This window comes from Saimiri boliviensis, chromosome 14 (assembly GCF_048565385.1).
Source record: "Saimiri boliviensis isolate mSaiBol1 chromosome 14, mSaiBol1.pri, whole genome shotgun sequence".
Taxonomy (NCBI): Eukaryota; Metazoa; Chordata; class Mammalia; order Primates; family Cebidae; genus Saimiri; species Saimiri boliviensis.
In genome coordinates, this window is record NC_133462.1 from 5,974,928 (window position 1) to 5,997,116 (window position 22,189).

At 44.7% G+C, this 22,189-nt stretch overlaps 2 protein-coding genes across 2 annotated transcripts in view; both read right to left on the bottom strand.

Moving 5' to 3' along the window:
- The window catches only part of ZNF528 (zinc finger protein 528), a 48,523-nt gene extending 28,472 nt beyond the window's left edge, over positions 1-20,051 (bottom strand). The window contains exon 1 of the mRNA XM_074385553.1: positions 19,997-20,051. Coding sequence (XP_074241654.1) covers positions 19,997-19,999 — 3 coding nt within the window. The 5' untranslated portion in view covers positions 20,000-20,051. The remainder of the gene's footprint in view (positions 1-19,996) is intronic.
- Positions 5,737-20,085, bottom strand: ZNF880 (zinc finger protein 880). The gene is made up of 5 exons (XM_074385581.1): positions 19,997-20,085; positions 16,459-16,585; positions 15,549-15,677; positions 9,443-10,729; positions 5,737-9,119 (listed from the first exon to the last, which is right to left on the bottom strand). Exons 1-5 carry the CDS (start codon positions 19,997-19,999, stop codon positions 8,938-8,940), a joined length of 1,728 nt encoding a protein of 575 aa, XP_074241682.1. The 5' UTR covers positions 20,000-20,085; the 3' UTR covers positions 5,737-8,937.
- Positions 20,086-22,189: the final 2,104 nt, after the last annotated feature.

The following is a 22,189-nucleotide window of genomic DNA, read 5'->3' on the forward strand; positions in this document are numbered from 1 at the left end:
CGGATTTTGCCTACGCAGAGCAAAATCGGTTGGTGATTATATCCACGAAAATTGCTTCTATTAAAATGAATTTCAAGTCCCACCTGCTCTCTGTGGAAGCAGAGAGAGAAGAAAGAGAAAAGAAAGACAAGTAGAAGAAGAGAGAAAACCAAGAAAGAGAAAAAAGCGAAAAGAAATGGACAAGAAGGCCGGGCGCGGTGGCTCAAGCCTGTAATCCCAACACTTTGGGAGGCCGAGGCGGGTGGATCACGAGGTCAAGAGATCGAGACCATCCCGGTCAACATGGTGAAACCCCGTCTCTACTAAAAATACAAAAAATTAGCTGGGCATGGTGGCACGTGCCTGTAGTCCCAGCTACTCAGGAGGCTGAGGCAGGAGAATTGCCTGAACCCAGGAGGCGGAGGTTGCGGTGAGCCGAGATCGCGCCATTGCACTCCAGCCTGGGTAACAATAGCGAAACTCCGTCTCAAAAATATAAATAAATAAAGAAATAAAATAAAGAAATGGACAAGAAAAGGAAGGCGGGAAGGGAAGAAGGGAAAGGAAAAGAAGAAGGAAAAAGAAAAAGGAAGCGGAAGTTTTAAGAACTGAATTAACACACGTTGGAATTGTCCGTGAACGGGATGCAAGCGAAAATGTGAAATGCAAAACACTGCCGGGGTGGAATGTGCAATTTCATGTCACTGCCCCACAGAAAATAAATACTTTTCATTTCTAGTCCCCATTCACTCCAGAGATTGACGGTCAACCCTGTGCTCAATGCCAGAGACTTTCCTAGGGATACCACTTTGGGCATAAAGGAATAAAGCCAGTATGAAGATACGTTAACCAACTGTTTCTTTAAAAAACAAAAAAGAGGGAATAACTTTAAAAAAGTAGTCACAGATGACTTACTTTTTGTTGTTTATTGTTGTTGTTGTTTGAGGAGTCTCCCTTTGTCAGGCTGGAGTGCAGTGGCATCAGCTCAGCTCACTGCAGCCTCTGCCTCCTGGGTTCAACTGATTCTCCTGCCTCAGCTTCCAGAGTAGCCACCATGCCGGGTCCAACTTAGTTTTTTAATGCTTTTTAAAATTTTGAGACAGGGTCTCTGTCCCGCAGGCTGGAATGCAGTGGTGCAATCATAGCTTGCTGCAACCTTGACTTCCTGGGGTCCCGGGCACCTCCCGTCTCAGCCTCCCAAGTAGCTGGGAGCAAAGGCCTGTGCTTCTGCACTGTGCTAATTTTCTGTTTGTTTGTTTGTTTGTTTTTAATAGAGATGTAGTCTGGCTTTGTTGCCCAGCCAGGTCTCCAAATTCTGGCCTCATGTCATCTTCCCATCTGTTCTAGAGACGGATTTCTAGAGAGAGAAAGTTCAGCAAGATAGGGAGAGGGGCAGAAAGGGGGAGGCTCCTCAGATGGAGAGTTGGGGAGAAGAGAGATTTGAAGACAGAGCAGTGTGGTGCTGGTACAGCAAGAGGGGGCACCCAGTGACAAGGAGTCACCCAAAATGCTCCGATTATAGGCATGAGTCACCTTGCACAAGAGGTAAGGACCCCACATCAGGACTTCAGGTTATTTTGGAGACACAAATACATAAGACCCACAAACAGGCCCACTGGCTGCAGAGTGGGGTCATTTAAAGAAGTTTTCTTTGATCTGAATACCAACTTCTCACTTAAGTCACTGGGATCCTGGACTATGGCACAGCTCCAGGAAGGCCTAGTTATCCTGCTGAAGGCAGCAATCCTCTTAAGCCTAGTGAAATACATCTGGCCATATCTCAACGATGTTGCATTGAGATTCTGTCAGTCAAGGTGTTACTTCAATCTCCTGAGACCAACCTCTACCTCCAGATCCAGGGAGGTCAGTGCACACATAAATGGACTAGCTTTATTAAAGGGGATATCTGGGCCAGGCATGTGCCTATAATCCCAACACTTTGGGAAGCCAAGGCAGCCAGATCATCTGAGGTCGGGAGTTCAAGACGAGCCTGGCCAACCTGGTGAAACTCCATCTCTACTAAAAATACCAAAAAAAAAAAAAAAAAAAAAAAGCCAGGCATGGTGGCACATGCCTGTAGTCCCAGCTACACAGAGGCTGAGACATGAGAATTGCTTGAATCCGGGAGACGGAGTTGCAGTGAGCCAAGATTGTGCCACTGCACTCCAGCCTGGGAGACAAAGCGAGTCTCCATCTCAAAAAATAGAAAAATAAAAGGGATCTCTGGATTGGTGGGGAGACTGGAGGATAGCATTCAGGTGGGGTTGAATTGACCCAGTTGTATCTGGCTTCTCACTTGTAGTTCCCAAGAATGAATGTAAAATGTGCTAGAAAGGCAGCATCCTGAGAGGAAAGGACCAGCCAGAAAAAGACAGGATGTGTTCCAGACCCCCAGAACAGGATGTCTTCTGATGCTTTAGGCCAAGGTGCCATGCGTCCCTGGAGCACAAAACCAAGGATGGGCTGCCCTTCAGGCTCCCTCAGCTGTGATCCAAGTGGAGCACACACGGAGAGACTGCATCTGCACTGGCTGGTTTTCCTGAGCCTTGGGGAGCAGCATGCACGAATCCCGGGCATCTGCCCATCTGTATGTAACAAATCCATTTCATGTCACTTCCTGTGTGTGTGTGAGGTTCTCTCTCTCTCAATCTAGACATATTGGCAACCAGCATGCGGTCAACCTGCTTCACAAGCAAGGATGTGGAGAAATTTTATCTTTGTACATTTGTTAAGTATCTAAAATACGGCAGTCCATATCATGGGAAACTTTCCTCAAGATCACCTACCAACCCTTACAGGACCATTATACATTCTAGTAAAAGAAAGATTTCCCCCAGGGGTTGGAATGAGGGCAAGGATGTCCTTTTCATTACTACTATTCCACACAATATGAAGAGGTTCCAGCCAGAGAAATAAAGGAAGAAAAGGAAATTAAAGTGACAGGCTGAGGAAGGAAGGTGGCCTGAGGACAGCAGAAAAAAACATAGTGTACTAACAGATAATATGATGGTTGTGCAGGCTAATACCTTGACCGAAGGAAGGTATCTTCATCCCTGTAACCTGTGTTACTGGACACGTCTAAAGGGAGTTTGTTAAATTCCTTCTTCCCTGCTACACCTCCTTGTCCCCACTCTCCGGCACCCCCAGGTCCCAGGCCTTCCCCTTTGCTCTCCTTGTCACTGGGTGCCCCCTCTTGCTGTACCAGCACCACACTGCTCTGTCTTCAAATCCCTCCTCTCCCCAACTCTCCATCTGAGGAGCCTCCCCCTTTCTGCCCCTCTCCCTATCTTGCTGAACTTTCTCTCTCTAGAAATCCAGTTTTTCTCAAAATTTCTCCAGGTGCTTTTCTCCCCCGGCTCCTTCCTTGGCATCTTCATTCACTATCTCTGCCAATCCCTCATCCACCATCTACTTTGCCATCCGTTTATGGATCTCCTTAATTCTTCTTTCCCATTTCACCATGTTTCTATTTTCTCTCCCTCATACTCCTCCGCACATTCACAGGGAAAGGACTGGGGTCAGATGCCCACCTCAAGAGCACCTTTTCAGTGGGGTGGAATTTGAGACCAAAGAAACTTGAATGTCGTGAGATAGAAGTCACCTCCCCATACTCAAGGTCAGGAGGAGCAGTGGCTGGAAAGGCCTGGGGAGCAGAAGGGCCCCCAATCAAGGACGAAAAAGGCAGGAGAAAGTCAGGAAAGGGCCAGGGTCTGCAGGATCCCAGGACCAGAAAGAGGACACGGCCTCCCTGAGACTGGGACGCTACGCTCCAAGAGCTGATGAGGGTAAGGCTGGGAGGCACCCAGGATGGGATCCACCTTGCGGTGAGGATCGTTAAAACTCAGGCGTGGGCCGGGCGCGGTGGCTCAAGCCTGTAATCCCAGCACTTTTTGGGAGGCCGAGGCGGGTGGATCACGAGGTCAAGAGATCGAGACCATCCTGGTCAACATGGTGAAACCCCGTCTCTACTAAAAACAGAAAAAATTAGCTGGGCATGGTGGCGCGTGCCTGTAATCCCAGCTACTCAGGAGGCTGAGGCAGGAGAATTGCCTGAACCCAGGAGGCGGAGGTTGCGGTGAGCCGAGATCGCGCCATGGCACTCCAGCCTGGGTAACAGGAGCGAAACTCCGTCTCAAAAAAAAAAAAAAAAAAAAAAAAAAAAAAAAAAAAACCTCAGATGTGTAGGGGACACTGAAGGATTTAAAGCAGGAAAACTCCATGATAGGAGCTGTCTACTAGGCCCTACAGCAGAAACACGGGGGCACGACCCTGTGGAAGTGAGTCAATTAACCCTCTTTTTCTTTATAAATTACGCAGTCTCTGGTATGTCTTTATTAGCAGCATGAGAACAAACTAATACAGGAAATTGGTTAACAGTAGAGTGAAGTGCTGCTATAAGGACACCTGAAAATGTGGAAGCGAATTTGGAACTGGGTAATAGGCAAAGGCTGGAAGAGTTTGGAGGGCTCAAAAGAAGACAGGAAGACATGGGAAAGTTTGGAGCTTCCTAAAGAATGGTTGCTGAATGACCAAAAAGTCCACACTGAGGTGGTCTCAGACGAAGATAAGGAGCTTTGCTGGGAACTGGAGTAGAAGTGTGCGGCAGGGGGGCAGCCCTCGAGGAGAACCTCTGCGGGAGCAGTGCACAAGGAAAATGTGTGGCTGGAGCCCCCCCAGACTGCTCGCTGGGGCACTGCCTAGTGGAGCTGTGAGAAGAGGGCCACCCTCCTCCAGACCCCAGAATGATGCATTCAGCAAGAGCTTGCACTGCTTGCCTAGAAAAGTAGCAGACACTCAACACCAGCCTGTGAAAGCAGCCAGAAGAGGAGCTGCTCCCTGCAAAGTCACAGGGGAGGATCTGTCCAAGACCCTGGAAACCCGCCTCCTGCATCGGCGTGACCTGGATGTGAGAAATGGAGTCAAGAGATCATTTCAGAGCTTTAAGATGTACTGCCCTGCTGGATTTCGGGCTTGTATGGGGACCCCTCTGTTTTGGCCAATTTTTCCCGTCTGGAATAGGCTTTACCCAATGCCTGTAGCTCTACTGTACCCAGGAAATAACTGACTTGCTTTTGATTTCACAGGTTCATAAGCAGAAGAGACTTGCTTGTCTCAGATGAAACTCTGGCCTGTGGACTTTTGAGTTAATGCTGAAATAAGACTTTGCGGGACTGTTGGGAAGGAATGATTGGTTTTGAAATATGAGGACATGAGATTGGGGACCAGGGGTGAAATGATATTGCTTGACTGTGTCCCCACCAAATCTCATCTTGAACTGTAGCTCCCATAATCCCCATGTTGTGGGAGGGACCTGGTGGGAGGTAACTGAATCATGGGAGTGGGTTTTTCCCGTGCTGTTCTCACGATAGTGAATAAATCTCATGAGATCTGATGTTTTTTTTTTTTTTTTTTTTTTTGAGACGGAGTTTCGCTCTTGTTACCCAGGCTGGAGTGCAATGGCGCGATCTCGGCTCACCACAACCTCCGCCTCCTGGGTTCAGGCAATTCTCCTGTCTCAGCCTCCTGAGTAGCTGGGATTACAGGCACGTGCCACCATGCCCAGCTAATTTTTTGTATTTTTAGGAGAGACGGGGTTTCACCATGTTGACCAGGATGGTCTCGATCTCTCGACCTCGTGATCCACCCGCCTCGGCCTCCCAGAGTGCTGGGATTACAGGCTTGAGCCACCGCGCCTGGCCGTTATCTGATGGTTTTATAAAGGGCAGTTGCCCTGCACAGACCCTCTCTTGCTTGCCGCCACGTAAGACATGTGTTTGCTCCTTCGCCTTCCGCCATGACCGTGAGGCCTCTCCAGCCCTGTGGAACTGCGAGTCCATTAACCTCTTTTTATAAATTACCCAGTCTTGGGTATGTCTGTATTGGCACCATGAGAACAGACTAATAAAACATCCCAAGCTACTCACCTATCCCTTTTCTCCAAAGCCATTTTTGGACAAGCTGCGGAAGTCCATCCTGCTTTTGCCAGAAAGCCTAATTATGTAGTAGACACTTGCAGACCATCAGTCTATGGCATCATCATATTCAATATCTAACCCAAACTTCAGGTGGACCTGAAACAAATTCCAGTAGAGCAGTCAAAAGTTCAAATTACTGAAAATGTTATGAGGGTGAACATACAAAGTTTCTAGTTAATCTACAAAAGCAAAAAAAATTCCCATTCTGTGTGACCATTCTTAAGAGAAATTTATGAACATTAATATTTTCAACTTAAGTCACTGAGCACTATTAGGAAAAAAAAAGACATTGTGGTATACTATTTTCACTCTTATTCACATAGTTTCACTTAATAATATTTGTCATATATTTGTACTTTTGCTTCACAAAAATTAAGGTGCATGCTATCAGTCTTCTTTGGCGCAAAAGAGGCATGTAGAAATATAGCAAACAGTGAATGTTTGATGCACTTTTGAGGGTGTATGAGGCTGAACTTGCATTGTTATAGCATTTTTTTTTTTCTTTTTGAGACACAGTCTCACTCTGTCACCAGGCTGGAGTGCAGTGGCATGATCTCAGCTCACTGCAACCTCCGCCTTCTGGGTTCAAGCGATTCCCGTCTCAGCCTCCCAAGTAGCTGGGACTACAGGTGCCCACCACCATGCCTGGCTAGTTTTTTGTATTTCAGTAGAGATGGGGTTTCACCATGTTGGCCAGGATGTTCTCCATCTCCTGACCTCGTGATCTGTCCACCTCAGCCTCCCAAAGTGCTGGGATTATAGAAGTGAGCCACCATGACCGCCCATGTTACAGAATTTTGTATGTACCCGTATGAGCATCCTTTGCAAATGCAGAGAATAACTCAAGTATTAAGTATGATTAGTCTAAATTATACTTACCCATGGATTCACAAATGTGTGCATATGTTGTTTCATTTCACACACACACACACAAAATTATTCTGGATGTGTCAATCTTAAAATGTGAATGGTGCACTTTTTAAAATGCCTATTTAACACTAAAGTTAGAGTGGTTAGACACATATCACCAATACACAGCTCAGAGTGAAGACAAAGAAAATTGCACTGCAGGGTATTTACAATTAATGATGCATTATTGTGCATTATATTCTCCTAAGGGGGGAATAAAACAGTTGATAGAAATGACGTGATTCACACTTAGGAAAATGTTAACTTTATTAACCAAAACATAAGAACTATGTACATTCTAAATCAACAGTTGGAAATTATGCCAAGAGTTAAATGTGAATGCTACCCAAGAATATGACATACTAGTAAATTCTCTCATCTGATACAACCGTTCTCTCGTCCGTTTCAAAAATGACTACTTCTTTTTTTGAGATGGAGTTTCGCTCTGTCGCTCGGTCTGGAGGGCAGTGGCGTGACCTCGGCTCACCGCGACCTCTGCCTCCCAGGTTCTTGCAATTCTCCTGCCTCAGCCTCTCGAGTAGGTGTGACTACAGACGCACACCGCCACACCCAGACAATTTTTTTGTATTTTAGTAGAGATGGGGTTTACCGTGTCACCAGGCTGACCACCATCTCCCCTGCATGATTTCTACACATACGCTGTATTTCATGGCTAGTTGGTAGAGCACAGCAGCACTGTGCGCTTCTGTCAGGACGAACGTGCTGAATACAACAGTATGATCTGCCATCAGACTGCCATCATAGTTTTATATGATTCCTGCCCACCTCCATGCTAAACCAATGAACTGAAAATCTACTGTTGTTCTTCCTCAGGAAACTAAATAGAAATGCTTTTCAGCTAATAAAGTACCCTGTCATCCTACTGATTCAAGAGACCACAATGAAAGGTCTGTAAAGAAGTCACATTAGGCCGGGCGCGGTGGCTCATGCCTATAATCCCAGCACTTTGGGAGGCCGAGGCGGGTGGATCACAAGGTCAAGAGATCGAGACCCCATCTTGGTCAACAAGGTGAAACCCCGTCTGTACTAAAAATACAAAAATTAGCCGGGCGTGGTGGTGCGTGCTTGTAGTCCCAGCTACTCGGCAGGCTGAGGCAGGAGAATTGCTTGAACCCAGGAGGCAGAGGTTGCAGTGAGCCGAGATCGTGCCATTGCACTCCAGCCTGGGTAACAAGAGCGAAACTCCGTCTAAAAAAAAAAAAAAAAAGTCACATTAAGTGATTTCAAAGTTAAGAATCAAAGCCATAAAATGTAAAGTAGCCTTTTGAAAAAACCGCATATAATTAGGTTAATTCCCTGAATATAACTGACCGTTTCCACATGCCCTTGAACTTTTGACATGCTTCACATCATTTCACATATTTTGAGCTCTAATTTTTCTGTAGCTTGCAATATCATAAATATCAGCGAACTAGAGACTAAGTTATTGCTTGTGTAAATCTTATGTATCATAGTAATGGTCACTGAATAATAGCCTCAGCATACACAGTCCATTTGTGTGGTTTTATCCAAGATGTGTTTTGATGTCTAGTCATTCAGCAGGCCTCAAGAGACCTGTGTCACATACACTGACATAATTTCTCTTTAGTATGGAATCTCTGATGTTGATTAATGCTGGAACTAATGATGGAGAATTTTCCATACTCAGTTTGTAAGAACTCTCTCATGAATGCATTTTCTCATGCTATGCAAGGTGTGAATTATGACTAAAGCTCCTACCATACACATTTCTTTCTTTTTTTTTTTTTTTTTTTTTTAAGAGATGGAGTTTCGCTCTTGTTACCCAGGCTGGAGTGCAATGGCACGTTCTCAGCTCACCGCAACCTCCGCCTCCTGGGTTCAGGCAATTCTCCTGCCTCAGCCTCCTGAGTAGCTGGGATTACAGGCACGCACCACCATGCCCAGCTAATTTTTTGTATTTTTAATAGAGATGGGGTTTCACCATGTTGACCAGGATGGTCTCGATCTCTTGACCTCGTGATCCACCCGCCTCGGCCTCCCAAAGTGCTGGGATTACAGGCTTGAGCCACCGCGCCCAGCTACCATACACATTTCATCTGTAACGCTTCTCTCCAGTATGAATTCTGTGATGATTTGCAAGGTGTGAATTTCGACTGAAGTCCTTACCACATTCATTACATCTGTAGGGTTTCTCTCCAGTATGACTTCTCTCATGTTTTGTTAGGTATAACTTGTGGCTGAAGACCCTGCCACATTCATTACATTTTAAGGCTTCTCTCCAGTATGAATATTCTTTTTTTTTTTTTTTTTTTTTTTTTTGAGACGGAGTTTCGCTCTTGTTACCCAGGCTGGAGTGCAATGGCGCGATCTCGGCTCACCGCAACCTCCGCCTCCTGGGTTCAGGTAATTCTCCTGCCTCAGCCTCCTGAGTAGCTTGGATTACAGGCATATGCCACCATGCCCAGCTACTTTTTTTTGTATTTTTAGTAGAGACGGGGTTTCACCATATCGACCAGGACGGTCTCGATCTCTTGACCTCGTGATCCACCCGCCTCGGCCTCCCAAAGTGCTGGGATTACAGGCTTGAGCCACCGCGCCCGGCCCAGTATGAATATTCTTATGTCGTGAAAGGTGTGAATTTTGACTAAAGACTTTGCCACATTCGCTACATTTGTAAGGTTTCTCTCCAGCATGGATTCTGTGATGAATTGCAAGGCTTGAATTTCGAGTGAATTCCTTGCCACATTCATTACATCTATAAGGTTTCTCTCCAGTATGAACTCTTTGATGTCGTGTAAGGCATGAAAGGCGACTAAATACCTTGCCACAGTCACTGCATTTGTAAGGCTTCTCTCCAGTATGTATTCTCTGATGTTGTGCAAGGTGTGAATTGTAACTGAAGACTTTGCCACACTCGTTACATTTGTAAGGTTGCTCTCCAGTGTGAATTCTAAGACGAGTGGTTAGACAAAACTTATGCCTGAAGACCTTGCCACATTCTTTAAATTCGTAAGGTTTCTCTCCAGTATGGATTCTTTGATGTCTGGTCAGGTGTGCATTTCGGCTAAAGACCTTACCACATTTATTACATTTGTAAAGCTTCTCTCCAGTATGAATTACGAGATGAGCAGAAAGGCCTGAACCCCCTGAAAATGCTTTGCCACATTCATTACATTGGTAAGGTTTCTCTCCACTATGAATTTTCTGATGTCGTGCAAGGTTTGCAGTTTGACTGAAGACCTTGCCACACTCATTACATTTGTAAGGTTTCTCTCCAGTATGGATTCTGTGATGATCTGCAAGGTGAGAATTTTGAGTGAAGACTTTGCCACATTCATTACATTTGTAAGGTTTCTCTCCAGTATGGATTCTCTGATGTCGTGCAAGGAGTGAAATTCTACTGAAGAGCTTGTCGCAGTCATGACACTTGTAAGGCTTCTCTCCAGTATGGACTCTTTGATGTTGTACAAGGTTTGAGCTGCTACCAAAGACCTTGCCACATTCCTTACATCTGTAAGGGTTATCTGCAGTATGGATTCCTTGATGGTCAGCAAGTCTTGAAGACACTCTAAAGACTCTGCCGTGCTCATTACACTCACAAGGTTCTTCCCTAATTTGTGCTTTTTGTTCTTGTGGGAGTAATGGAGAATTATCAAAATCAGTTCTATATTTATTCAAAATGTGGGATTTGGCACTAGAATAAATTTTCTGAAGTGGTGAAACTAACGAATTGTTATTGATAGGTTTTTCAACATGTTTACATCCAGAAATATTCCTTTCAGCTTGAAATAGCTTCAGTTCGCTCAGATGTAATTGAAAGGTCAATCCAAGTTGATTTTTAAGACATTTGTTTCCTGTGCTGCTTCCCAATTCAGAGCTGCTCTCTAAAAAAGAAAGAAAAAAGAAGTACTTCAACCCGTGACAATGGCATGTTTAGTGACTGACAGAGAGACTAGATTGTGTCTCATCTGACTCAGGCACTGGAAAGAATATCAGCATACCGTGTATGGCGGCGGTGCAGAAAATAAAAGGGACTGAGGGATGCACTGGGGCAATGGGGACTCTACAGGAGTCAGGTGGCTTACGGGTTAGTTTGACAGAGATTGTGAGCAGAAAAATACAACAAAAGTTATAAGCTCCTGAGAAAAAGCAGGATGAGTCTCTTAGGGAAAATGAAAACTTTGAGAGCAGCTGTGTAGTCACTAGTAACGGTACTTCCACAAGCCAGAAAAAAACACATCCCCAGAAAATGAGTGACTGTTTCTACCCCCTTTATAGCAAGCTAATTAGTAAAGGTATCCTCCAGCACAATTTTTTGTTGTTGTTTGTTGAGATGGAATCTCACTCTGTCACTAGGCTGGAGTGCAGTGGCCATAGCTGGGACTACAGGCACACACCACCACAGCCGGCTAATTTTTTGTATTTTTAGTAGAGACGGGGTTTCACCATGTTGGCCAGGATGGTCTCGATCTCCTGACCTTGTGATCTGCCTGCCTTGGCCTCCCAAAGTGCTGCGATTACAGGCGTGAGCCACCACACCTGGCTCCTGCACAATTCTTTTTTTTTTTTTTTTTTTTTTTTTTTTTTTTTTGAGACGGAGTTTCGCTCTTGTTACCCAGGCTGGAGTGCAATGACGCGATCTCGGCTCACCGCAACCTCCGCCTCCTGGGTTCAGGCAATTCTCCTGCCTCAGCCTCCTGAGTAGCTGGGATTACAGGCACGCGCCACCATGCCCAGCTAATTTTTTGTATTTTTAGTAGAGACGGGGTTTCACTATGTTGACCAGGATGGTCTCGATCTCTTGACCTCGTGATCCACCCGCCTCGGCCTCCCAAAGTGCTGGGATTACAGGCGTGAGCCACCGCGCCCGGCCCTCCTGCACAATTCTTATACGAAATAACTGGGAGAAATGGTTGCTTTACCAAACCTATACCCAAAATTACAAGGCCTACAAAATGACAAGGAAATATGGCTAAAATTATAATCAGTCAATCAATCTCCAATAAACAAACCTAAAAATAGGCAGCCCTCTGAACGACTTGACAGGTATTTAAAGCAACTGCCTTAAGATACTTAATGAGTGCCGGACGCGGTGGCTCAAGCCTGTAATCCCAGCACTTTGGGAAGCCGAGGCGGGTGGATCACAAGGTCGAGAGATTGAGACCATCCTAGTCAACATGGTGAAACCCCGTCTCTACTAAAAGTGCAAAAAATTAGCTGGGCATGGTGGCACGCGCCTGTAATCCCAGCTACTCAGGAGGCTGACGCAGGAGAATTGCCTGAACCCAGGAGGCGGAGGTTACGGTGAGCTGAGATCGCGCCATTGCACTCCGACCTGGGTAACAAGGGCGAAACTCCCTCTCAAAAAAAAAAAAAAAAAAAAAAGAGGCCAGGCGCGGTGGCTCAAGCCTGTAATCCCAGCACTTTGGGAGGCCGAGGCGGGTGGATCACGAGGTCAAGAGATCGAGACCATCCTGGTCAACATGGTGAAACCCCGTCTCTACTAAAAATACGAAAAATCAGCTGGGCATTGTGGCACATGCCTGTAATCCCAGCTACTCAGGAGACTGAGGCAGGAGAAATGCCTGAACCCAGGAGGCGGAGGTTGCGGTGAGCCGAGATCGCGCCATTGCACTCCAGCCTGGGTAACAAGAGCGAAACTCTGTCTCAACAACAACAACAACAACAACAACAACAACAACAACAACAACAAAAAGATACTTAATGAGCTAAAAAAGTTAACGTAGATAGATAACTAAATAAATAAAATTAGGCAAACATTACATGAAAAGAAAAAAAAATCAAACACAGAAGAAACTACTAAAAACAAAAGAACAGAAACTCTGGAGCTGAAATACAGTAACCGAAGCAATAATTCACTAAAAGATTCAACAGCAGACTGCAAAAGGAATAGACAACAATGAGCAAACTGAAAGACAGGTGTTCAAAACTATCAGCTCCAAAGAGCCCAAAAATAAAATGATAAAGAAAACCAACCCTAATATATTTTTGACATACTATAAGGTGGAACAGTATACAAACTATTGGAGATTCACAAGAAGACAGAGGATCAGAAATCACCATTATAGGAACAATGTTCAAACAACCCAAATCAAAAAACGAAATGAATATACAAATTCAAGAAGCTTGACCATTCTAACTAAAACTAACCCAAGGACATTCACACAGAGACACATTATAAAGAAATTATCAAAATTCAAAGATACAGTTGATAGCAGCAACAAAAAAGACATCATATAAAGGAAAACTGTATAATATTATATGGATTTTTAAGCAGGTCACTTTGCAGGCTAGAAGGCAGTGAGACGTTATGTTGAAAACAATTAAAGAAGGGGGAAAAAGGCAAAAATATCAACCAAGAATACTCTATTTAGCAACATTCACCTGCAAAAATAAGAAATTTAAACATTCTTTTTTTTTTTTTTTTTTTTTAGACGGAGTTTCGCTCTTGTTACCCAGGCTGGAGTGCAATGGCACGATCTCGGCTCACCGCAACCTCCGCCTCCTGGGTTCAGGCAGTTCTCCTGTCTCAGCCTCCTAAGTCGCTGGGATTACAGGCACGTGCCACCATGCCCAGCTAATTTTTTCTATTTTTAGTGGAGACGGGGTTTCACCATGTTGACCAGGATGGTCTCGATCTCTGGACCTCGTGATCCACCCGCCTCGGCCTCCCAAAGTGCTGGGATTACAGGCTTGAGCCACCGCGCCCGGCGAAATTTAGACATTCTTAGAAAATGAAGAGCTGAGGAAGTGCATCAGTATTCTAGACTTGCCCAACAAGAAATGCTAAAGGGACTCCTTCAAGATAAAATAAAAAGAATCTAAATAGTATCTTTAACCTTAATAAAAATAGAAAGTCATCCATTCATGGTCAGTAAATAAATTAAAAATAGAGATATTTTATTAACCCCTTTTCTTTTTTCTTTTCTTTTTTTTTTGAGACTGAGTTTCGCTCTTGTTACCCAGGCTGGAGTGCAATGGCACAATCTCGGCTCACCGCAACCTCCACCTCCTGAGTTCAAGCGATTCTCCTACCTCAGCCTCCTGAGTAGTAGCTGGGATTACAGGCATGTGTTACTACACCTCCTGTAACCCCTTTTCTTTTGTAACGACTTTTAATGGTTTGTTTGTTTGCTTTTTCAGACAGAGTCTCTCTCTGTTGCCCAGGCTGAAGTGCAGTGGCGCCATCTCAGCTCACTGCAACCTCCACCTCCTGAGTTCAAGCGATTCTCCTACTTCAGCCTCCTGAGTAGTAGCTGGGATTACAGGCATGTGTTACTACACCTGGCTAATTTTTGTATTTTTAGTAGAGACGGAGTTTCAACATGATGGTCAGGCTGGTCTCGAACTCAAAAGACAAAATCGTTTAAAAAGCACTATAGGCCGGGCGCGGTGGCTCAAGCCTGTAATCCCAGCACTTTGGGAGGCCAAGGCGGGTGGATCACGAGGTCAAGAGATCAAGACTATCCTGGTCAACATGGTGAAACCCTGTCTCTACTAAAAAGGCAAAAAATTAGCTGGGCATGGTGGCGCGTGCCTGTAATCCCAGCTACTCAGGAGGCTGAGGCAGGAGAACTGCCTGAACCCAGGAGGCGGAGGCTGCGGTGAGCCGAGATCGCGCCATTGCACTCCAGCCTGGGTAACAAGAGCGAAACTTCACCTCAAAAAAAAAAAAAAAAAAAAATTTCCATATTAAACACTGTAATATACTTAACTGGCAAAAGTGTTGTTTAATAGTAGCTACTAAGTCAGATAAAACAAAGGAAAATAAATATTTAAACTCCTATTCAAAAGTTTCTGGCATGTGTATAGGTTTTAGAGAATCTCCTGCTGAGGCATACCCTATGCCATAAAAAAAAACACACTCGGCTGAGCGTGGTGGCTCACGTCTGTAATCCCAGGACTTTGGGAGGCTGAGGCAGGTAGATCACTTGAGGTCAGGAGTTTGAGACCAGCCTGGACAACATGGTAAATCCCTTCTCTACTAAAAATACAAAAATTAGCTGTGTGTGGTGGCACTCCCAGCCAATGGGGAGGCTTAGGCACGAGAATCACTTGAACCTGGGAGGCAGAAGTTACAGTGATTTGAGATCACACCACTGCACTCCAGCCTGTGTAACATAACAGCGCAAGACTACGTCCCAAAAAACAATTGTATGGCTTTGCAAAGTACAGTGGCTGTAATTCTACCACTTTGGGAGGCTAGGGCAGGATTGCTTGAGTCTAGCTAGGGGTTTGAGGCGGCAGTGAGCTATGATTGCCACTGCACTACAGCCTCAGTAATAGTGCAACACCCTGTCTCAAAAAATAAAAAATAGGCCGGGCGCGGTGGCTCAAGCCTGTAATCCCAGCACTTTGGGAGGCTGAGGCGGGTGGATCATGAGGTTGAGAGATCGAGACCATCCTGGTCAACATGGTGAAACCCCGTCTCTACTAAAAAATACAAAAAATTAGCTGGGCATGGTGGCACATGCCTGTAATCCCAGCTACTCAGGAGGCTGAGGCAGGAGAATTGCCTGAACCCAGGAGGCGGAGGTTGCGGTGAGCCGAGATCGCACCATTGCACTCCAGCCTGGGTAATAAGAGCGAAACTCCACCTCAAAAAAAAATAAATAAAAAATAAAAAAATAAAAAATAAAAAATAAAAACCGTGGCAGCCACTCTGCCCATCCGAGCTCTTACCTGTGTTCACACTTCTGACACATTCCCTTCCATCTTGAATTTTTACGATTTTAACTTCACCCTGCAGAGTCGAGGGCTCTCTCCTTTGCTCCAACATGCAGATAATACTTAGGTCAGGAAGACAGATTCCTGTTTATAAAAAGAAAGAACCAAGATGTGCTGGGGCATCTCCAAAATCCAAGCCCTATGTAAGAGAGGATATTGCAAATGGGTCAAGAATATTTCAGCTGGGCACAGTCGCACACACCTGTAATCCCAGCATTTTGAAAGGCCGAGGCAGGTGGATCATAAGGTCAGAAGTTTGAGACCAGCCTGGCCCATATAGCGAAACCCCATCTCTAGTAGAAATACAAAAAATTCAGTCTGCTTGAGGCCATAATTTTAAAAATAAAAAATAAAAAAGAAGAAGAAAAAAATACAAAAATTAGTCAGGTGTGGTGGCACAAGCCTGCAGTCCCAGCTACTTGGGAGGCTGAGGCAGAATTGCTTGTACCTGGGAGGTGGAAGTTGCAGTGAGCCAAGACCATGCCATTGTCTCAAAAAAAAAAAAAAAAAAAGGTAAGAAAGAAAAATATTTCACAAGTTCACCCACAGACTGCCTCCTTCTGAATATATAGGGAATACTGTAATATGCAGCCACTGAGATCTCTTCCAAGAACTATTGATTTGTAAGCGCAGGGGAGAAAAGAAAGAACTGGTTATCTGGCGCCACCCAATCATGTCAAAGGGGACAGACCATCTGAAGAAAGGGGACATTTCAAGTCCAGAGAGCATAATAGAGCTTCTCATTTCTGAGTCAACAAGGTTTCTAACTCAGTTAAGCAATTTAGGGGCTCCGAAAAGGCACACAAGAGAAAACGCAAAGCTGGCTTAGAGCAGATCCCAGCTTCTGATGGGGCATTATCCTCACCCAGGGAGACCAGGTTCCTGTAGTTCTCCAGCATCACGTCCTTGTACAAAGCCTGCTGTGCAGGGTCCAGGCATTTCCACTCCTCCTGGGAGAATTCTATGGCCACATCCATGAATGTCAAGTGTCCCTAAAATGATGACCACATTGTTTGAAACACTAAAAATGTGTCAATTATACTCAATTTAGTCTGTAAACATTTTAAAATATTAAGCCATTAAAAATGGCAGATCACTAAAACATAGAAATTTTGACTCCTATCTCTAATAAACACCCACATTCAAAAAGATAAAAATAGGCCGGGCGCGGTGGCTCAAGCCTGTAATCCCAGCACTTTGGGAGGCCGAGGCAGGTGGATCACGAGGTCAAGAGATCAAGACCATCCTCGTCAACAAGGTGAAACCCCGTCTCTACTAAAAACGCAAAAAATTAGCTGGGCATGGTGGCGCGTGCCTATAATCCCAGCTACTCAGGAGGCTGAGGGAGGAGAATTGACTGAACCCAGGAGGCGGAGGTTGTGGTGAGCCGAGATCGCGCCATTGCACTCCAGCCTGGGTAACAAAAGCGAAACTCCGTCTCAAAAAAAAAAAAAAAAATATATATATATATATATATATATAGTATTTTTGAAAATTCAGATGGGGTTCTACTAAGTTGCCCAGAAAGATCTCAAACTCCTGAGTTCAAGGCAAGCATTTAATCCTTCTGCTCCTGCCTCCCATGAAGGTGGGATTATAGGCATACACCACTAACCCTGGCCTATAAATACACTTTTGTCCATTAAAATTTACATATGTAGGTATTAGCAAAAGCCCAATGGAGCTTACTGATTTGTTAATAAAGCAGTGACACATGACAGAAAATTTAAGAATATTACACATTGATTTAACAAATAGGCCAGGCATCCCTGTAATTCCAGCACTTTGGGAGGCCGAGGGGAGTGGATCACCTGAGGTCTAGAGTTTGACAGCAGCCTGATCAACATGGTGAAAACCCCAAATAAAAAAAAATTAGCCATGCATGGTGGCAGGTGCCTATAATCCCAGCTACTCTGGTGGCTGAGGCAGGAGAATCATTTGAACCCTGGAGGTAGAGGTTACAGTGAGCTAAGATCGCACCACAGCACTCTAGCCTGGGCAATAAGAGTGAAACTCCATCTCAAAAAACAAACAAACAAACAAAGGTCATAGAAAATATCTATGCAGCACATAGCTTCAGAAATTATTAGATAATAGGCCAGGCGCGGTGGCTCAAAACTGTAATCCCAGCACTTTGGGAGGCCGAGGCGGGTGGATCATGAGGTCGAGAGATCGAGACCATCCTGGTCAACATGGTGAAACCCCGTCTCTACTAAAAATACAAAAAAACAAACAAACAAAAAAAAAACTAGCTGGGCATGGTGGTGCGTGCCTGTAATCCCAGCTACTCAGGAGACTGAGGCAGGAGAATTGCCTGAGCCCAGGAGGCGGAGGTTGCGGTGAGCTGAGATCGCGCCATTGCACTCCAGCCTGGGTAACAAGACCGAAACTCCATCTCAAAAAAAAAAAAAAAAAATTATTAGATAATTAATACTCAAGCCAAGAATGAAATTGGAAAAAACATCATGATATTAAACAAGAAGATCTCATAAAACATCATTATCAACAGTAAACATGGGATCCGTTTCCTCTAATTTAAAGCAAGGAAAAGGGCACTGGTCTGTGCTGCAGACAATCATCACCGCACAGGAGGCCTGAGCAGGGACCAGAAGCAGAGGGAAAAAAACAGGAAAAAAAAAAAAAGTGGGGGTAAGAGGCAGGAAAAAGCAGGATCTGTTAGAACTAAGGAATGACAGGCCTGTAACCCAAACAGAATGCCATTTTAGCATATTAACTAATACAAGGCCTGACATAGTGGCTCATGCCTATAATCCCAGCACTTTGGGAGGCCAAGAGGGCAGATCACCAGGTCAGCAGATTCAGACCATCCTGGCTAAGATGGTCAAACCCTGTTTCTACTAAAAATACGAAAATTAGCCAGGCGTGGTAGCGCGCCTATAATCCCAGCTACTCAGGAGGCTGAGGCAGGAGAATTGTTTGAACCCAGGAGGCGGAGGTTGTGGTTAGCCGAGATCGTGTCATTGCACTCCAGCCTAGACGACAGAGAGAGATTTTGTCTCAAAAAAGAAACAAAAAAAACAAGTAATATAATAGAAGAAAACAACAAAGTAAAACAACTATTTATATAGCATTTGTAAATTTCATTAATCCATTATAAGTAATCCATTATAAGTTTCATTAATCTATTACAAGTAATCAAAAGATGATGTAAAGTATATAGGAGGATGTGTGCAGTTTAAATGCAAATACAGCTATGCATTGCTTAGTAACGGGACCTGTTTTGAGAAATGTATTTTCAGACCATTTCATTATTGACTGCACTTACATAAGCCACGATGGTATAGCCTACTACACATCTAGAGTATATGGTGTAAACTACTGTTAAAAATCTATACATCGGGCCACGCTCGGTGGCTCAAGCCTATAATCCCAGCACTTTGGGAAGCCGAGGCGGGTGGATCACGAGGTCAAGAGATCGAGACCATCCTGGTCAACATGGTGAAACCCCGTCTCTACTAAAAATACAAAAAAATTAGCTGGGCACAGTGGCATACGCCTATAATCCCAGCTACTCAGGAGGCTGAGGCAGGAGAATTGCCTGAACCCAGGAGGTGGAGGTTGCGGTGATCTGAGATTGCGCCATTGCACTCCAGCCTGGGTAACAAGAGCGAAACTCTGTCTCAGAAAAAAAAAAGGCTGGGCGTGATGGCTCAAGCCTGTAATCCCAGCACTTTGGGTGGCCGAGGCGGGTGGATCACGAGGTCAAGAGATCGAGACCATCCTGGTAAACATGGTGAAACCCCGTCCCTACTAAAAATACAAAGAATTACCTGAGCATTGTTGTGTGTGTCTGTAATCCCAGTTACTCAGGAGGCTGAGGCAGGAGAATTGCCTGAACCCAGGAGGCGGAGGTTGCAGTGAGCTGAGATCGCGCCATTGCACTCCAGCCTGGGTAAGGAGAGCGAAACTCCGTCTCAAAAAAAAAAAAAACTATACATCATATGATGTACTCAATACTATAGCCAACTGTGACACAATGGTATGTACTTGTAAATAAAAACACGTCTCAGGCCTGGTGCGGTGGCTCAAGCCTGTAATCCCAGCACTTTGGGAGGCCAAGGCGGGTGGATCACGAGGTCAAGAGATCGAGACCATCCTGGTCAACATGGTGAAACCCTGTCTCTACTAAAAATACAAAAATTAGCTGGGCATGGTGGTGCGTGCCTGTAATCCCAGCTCCTCAGGAGGCTGAGGCAGGAGAATTGCCTGAACCCAGGAGGCGGAGGTTGCGGTGAGCCGAGATCGCGCCATTGCACTCCAGCCTGGGTAACAAGAGCGAAACTCTGTCTCAAAAAAAAAAAAACATGTCTCAACACAGAAAAGGTACAGACATAATATGATATAAATGTTTAAAAAATGGTACATCTGTATAGGGCACTTACCATGAATGGAGCTTGCAGGGCTAGAAATTGCTCTGGATGAGTCACAGTGAGTGTGTGGTGACGGAATGTGATGGCCTAGGACACAACTGTGTACTACTGTATGTAGATTTTATAAACACTGAATATTCAGTCACGTGTGGTGGCTCACGCTTATAATCCCAGCACGTTTGGAGAACGAGGCAAGCAGACTGCTTGAGCCTAGAAGTTCAAGACCAGTTTGTGCAACATGGCAAGACTCCTGTGCCTACAAAAAACAAATACAAAAATAAGTTGAGGAATGGTGGAACACACCTCTAATCCCAGCTAACCAGGAGGCTGTGGTGGGACGATCCTCTGAACGTAGGAGGTTGAGGCCGCAGTGAGCCAGGATCACACCACTGCACTCCAGCCTGGGCGGCAGTATGAGAGCCTGTCTCAAAAATAAATACATATATTCTTCTGTATAAGAGCTAAAAAATAAAAATATATACATACATACTTACTGTATATTTCCGCTATAGTAACATTTTTTCTCAATAACAGATTAACCTTAGCTTACCATCAATTTTTGACTTTATAAACTTGTAAATTTAACTTTTTGACTTTTACAAGAACATTTAGCTTAAAAGACATTGTATAGCTGTACAAAAATATTTTGTCTTTTAGAATTTATTTTCCCCTTTTAAACTTTTTAAAAATAAAATATTAAAAAAGTATTTTTCTCATTTAAAATTTATTTTCCCCTTTTAAACTTTTTTGTCAATAACCAGGACACAAACACATACATTAGCCTATGGCCTCACAGGGCCAGGATCATCAATGTCACTGTCTTCCAGTGCCACATCTTGTCCCACTGCAAAGTCCTCAGGGACAATGACATGTATGGAGCTGTCATCTCCTGGGATGACAATGCCTTCTTCTGGATACCTCTTGAAGAACTTGCCTGAGGCTCTTCTAGCTGAGGAGGCATTCTTTTCTGTGCTGTGCGAATCTGAAAGTCAGCTGATTAGGAAGAAAAATATCCGCAGTGGTTTGCCTGCTTAATTTTTCTTCCTAAATGTTCTTGTGAGCAGATAATGAACCATGAACTTTCCTATTAATAAACACATTTTGGGGTTGGGCGTGGTGGTCCACGCCTGTAATTCCAGAACTTTGGGAGGCGGAGGCAGGCAGATCACGCAAGGCTGGGAGTTCGAGACTAGCCCGGCCAAAATGGTGAAATGTCGTCTGTACTAAAAATACAAACATTAGCTGGGCGTAGCGGCAGGCGTCTGTAATCCCAGCTACTAAGGAGTCTGAGGCAGGAGAATGGCTTCAACCCATGAGGCGGAAGTTGCAGTAAGCCGAGATCGTGCCACTGCACTCCAAGCTGGGGGACAGAGCAAAACTCTGTCTCAGAATAAATACGTAATCAAATAAACACCTTTTGGCGTTGAAGTTCATGTTTTCAAACTTTTTAAAAAGCTTGTTGAGGTCCGTACAAGTTTCTGCTAAACCCTTCACTGTGAAAGTTCTTGAATTTTTTTCTTTTCTCCTTCACTTTGCTGTCCTCTCACCTCTTCTTCAGCTACGTGTTCTTGTATCAGTTCCAACAACTTACTCGCTCATTTCTCGTGAACACCCTCTAGGACCATCGCAATGTCATCCTCACCCACACCCAGGTTACAGCTGTCTGGTAACAACCTAGGTTTGTTTACACCAGCATCACCACAGACACAAGGAATGCACTAGACTATGACGTCATGACTGCTCTGATGTAACTAGGCAACAGGAACTTTTCAGCTCCAGTGTAATCTTACGGAACCACCACCATAGATCTGATTGTTGACCAAAATATTATGCAGTGTATGACTGTAGTACCCAACTTTATATAAGGGACTTGAAGATCACCTGATTTTGGTATCCTCAGGGGTTGTGGAAGTAATTCCTTTGATATTGAGGAATCACTGTATGGCCTAGACATACTGGGATTCAATTCCTCGGCGAATTAGAGTGGGACTGGCCGGCTGCCAGTAATATTCAATCAACTCATCACTCACCTGCACTCAGGGTCTCCATCTCTTGTCATGAGTATGGTTCCCTCCCTCATTGTACACATCTCTCTGATTCTCACCTGCTTTCTCCTGCCTTTCTTCACATCGTTTTTCCCCCTGCCATTGGCTCATTTTCCTGACACTCTCCTATCCTGTTGTTTCTCCCCCTCTTCCCTCGGTT

Bases quoted from the DNA above. Each gene is read 5' to 3' on its own strand.
- ZNF880 (XM_074385581.1), bottom strand. The intron at 15,678-16,458 runs GTGAGGATAATG...TTTTATAAACAG, and splicing joins CAGGAACCTGGTCTCCCTGG to GAATCTGTCTTCCTGACCTA. The intron at 10,730-15,548 runs GTAAGAGCTCGG...TTTCTTTTTTAG, and splicing joins TGTCAGAAGTGTGAACACAG to AGAGCAGCTCTGAATTGGGA.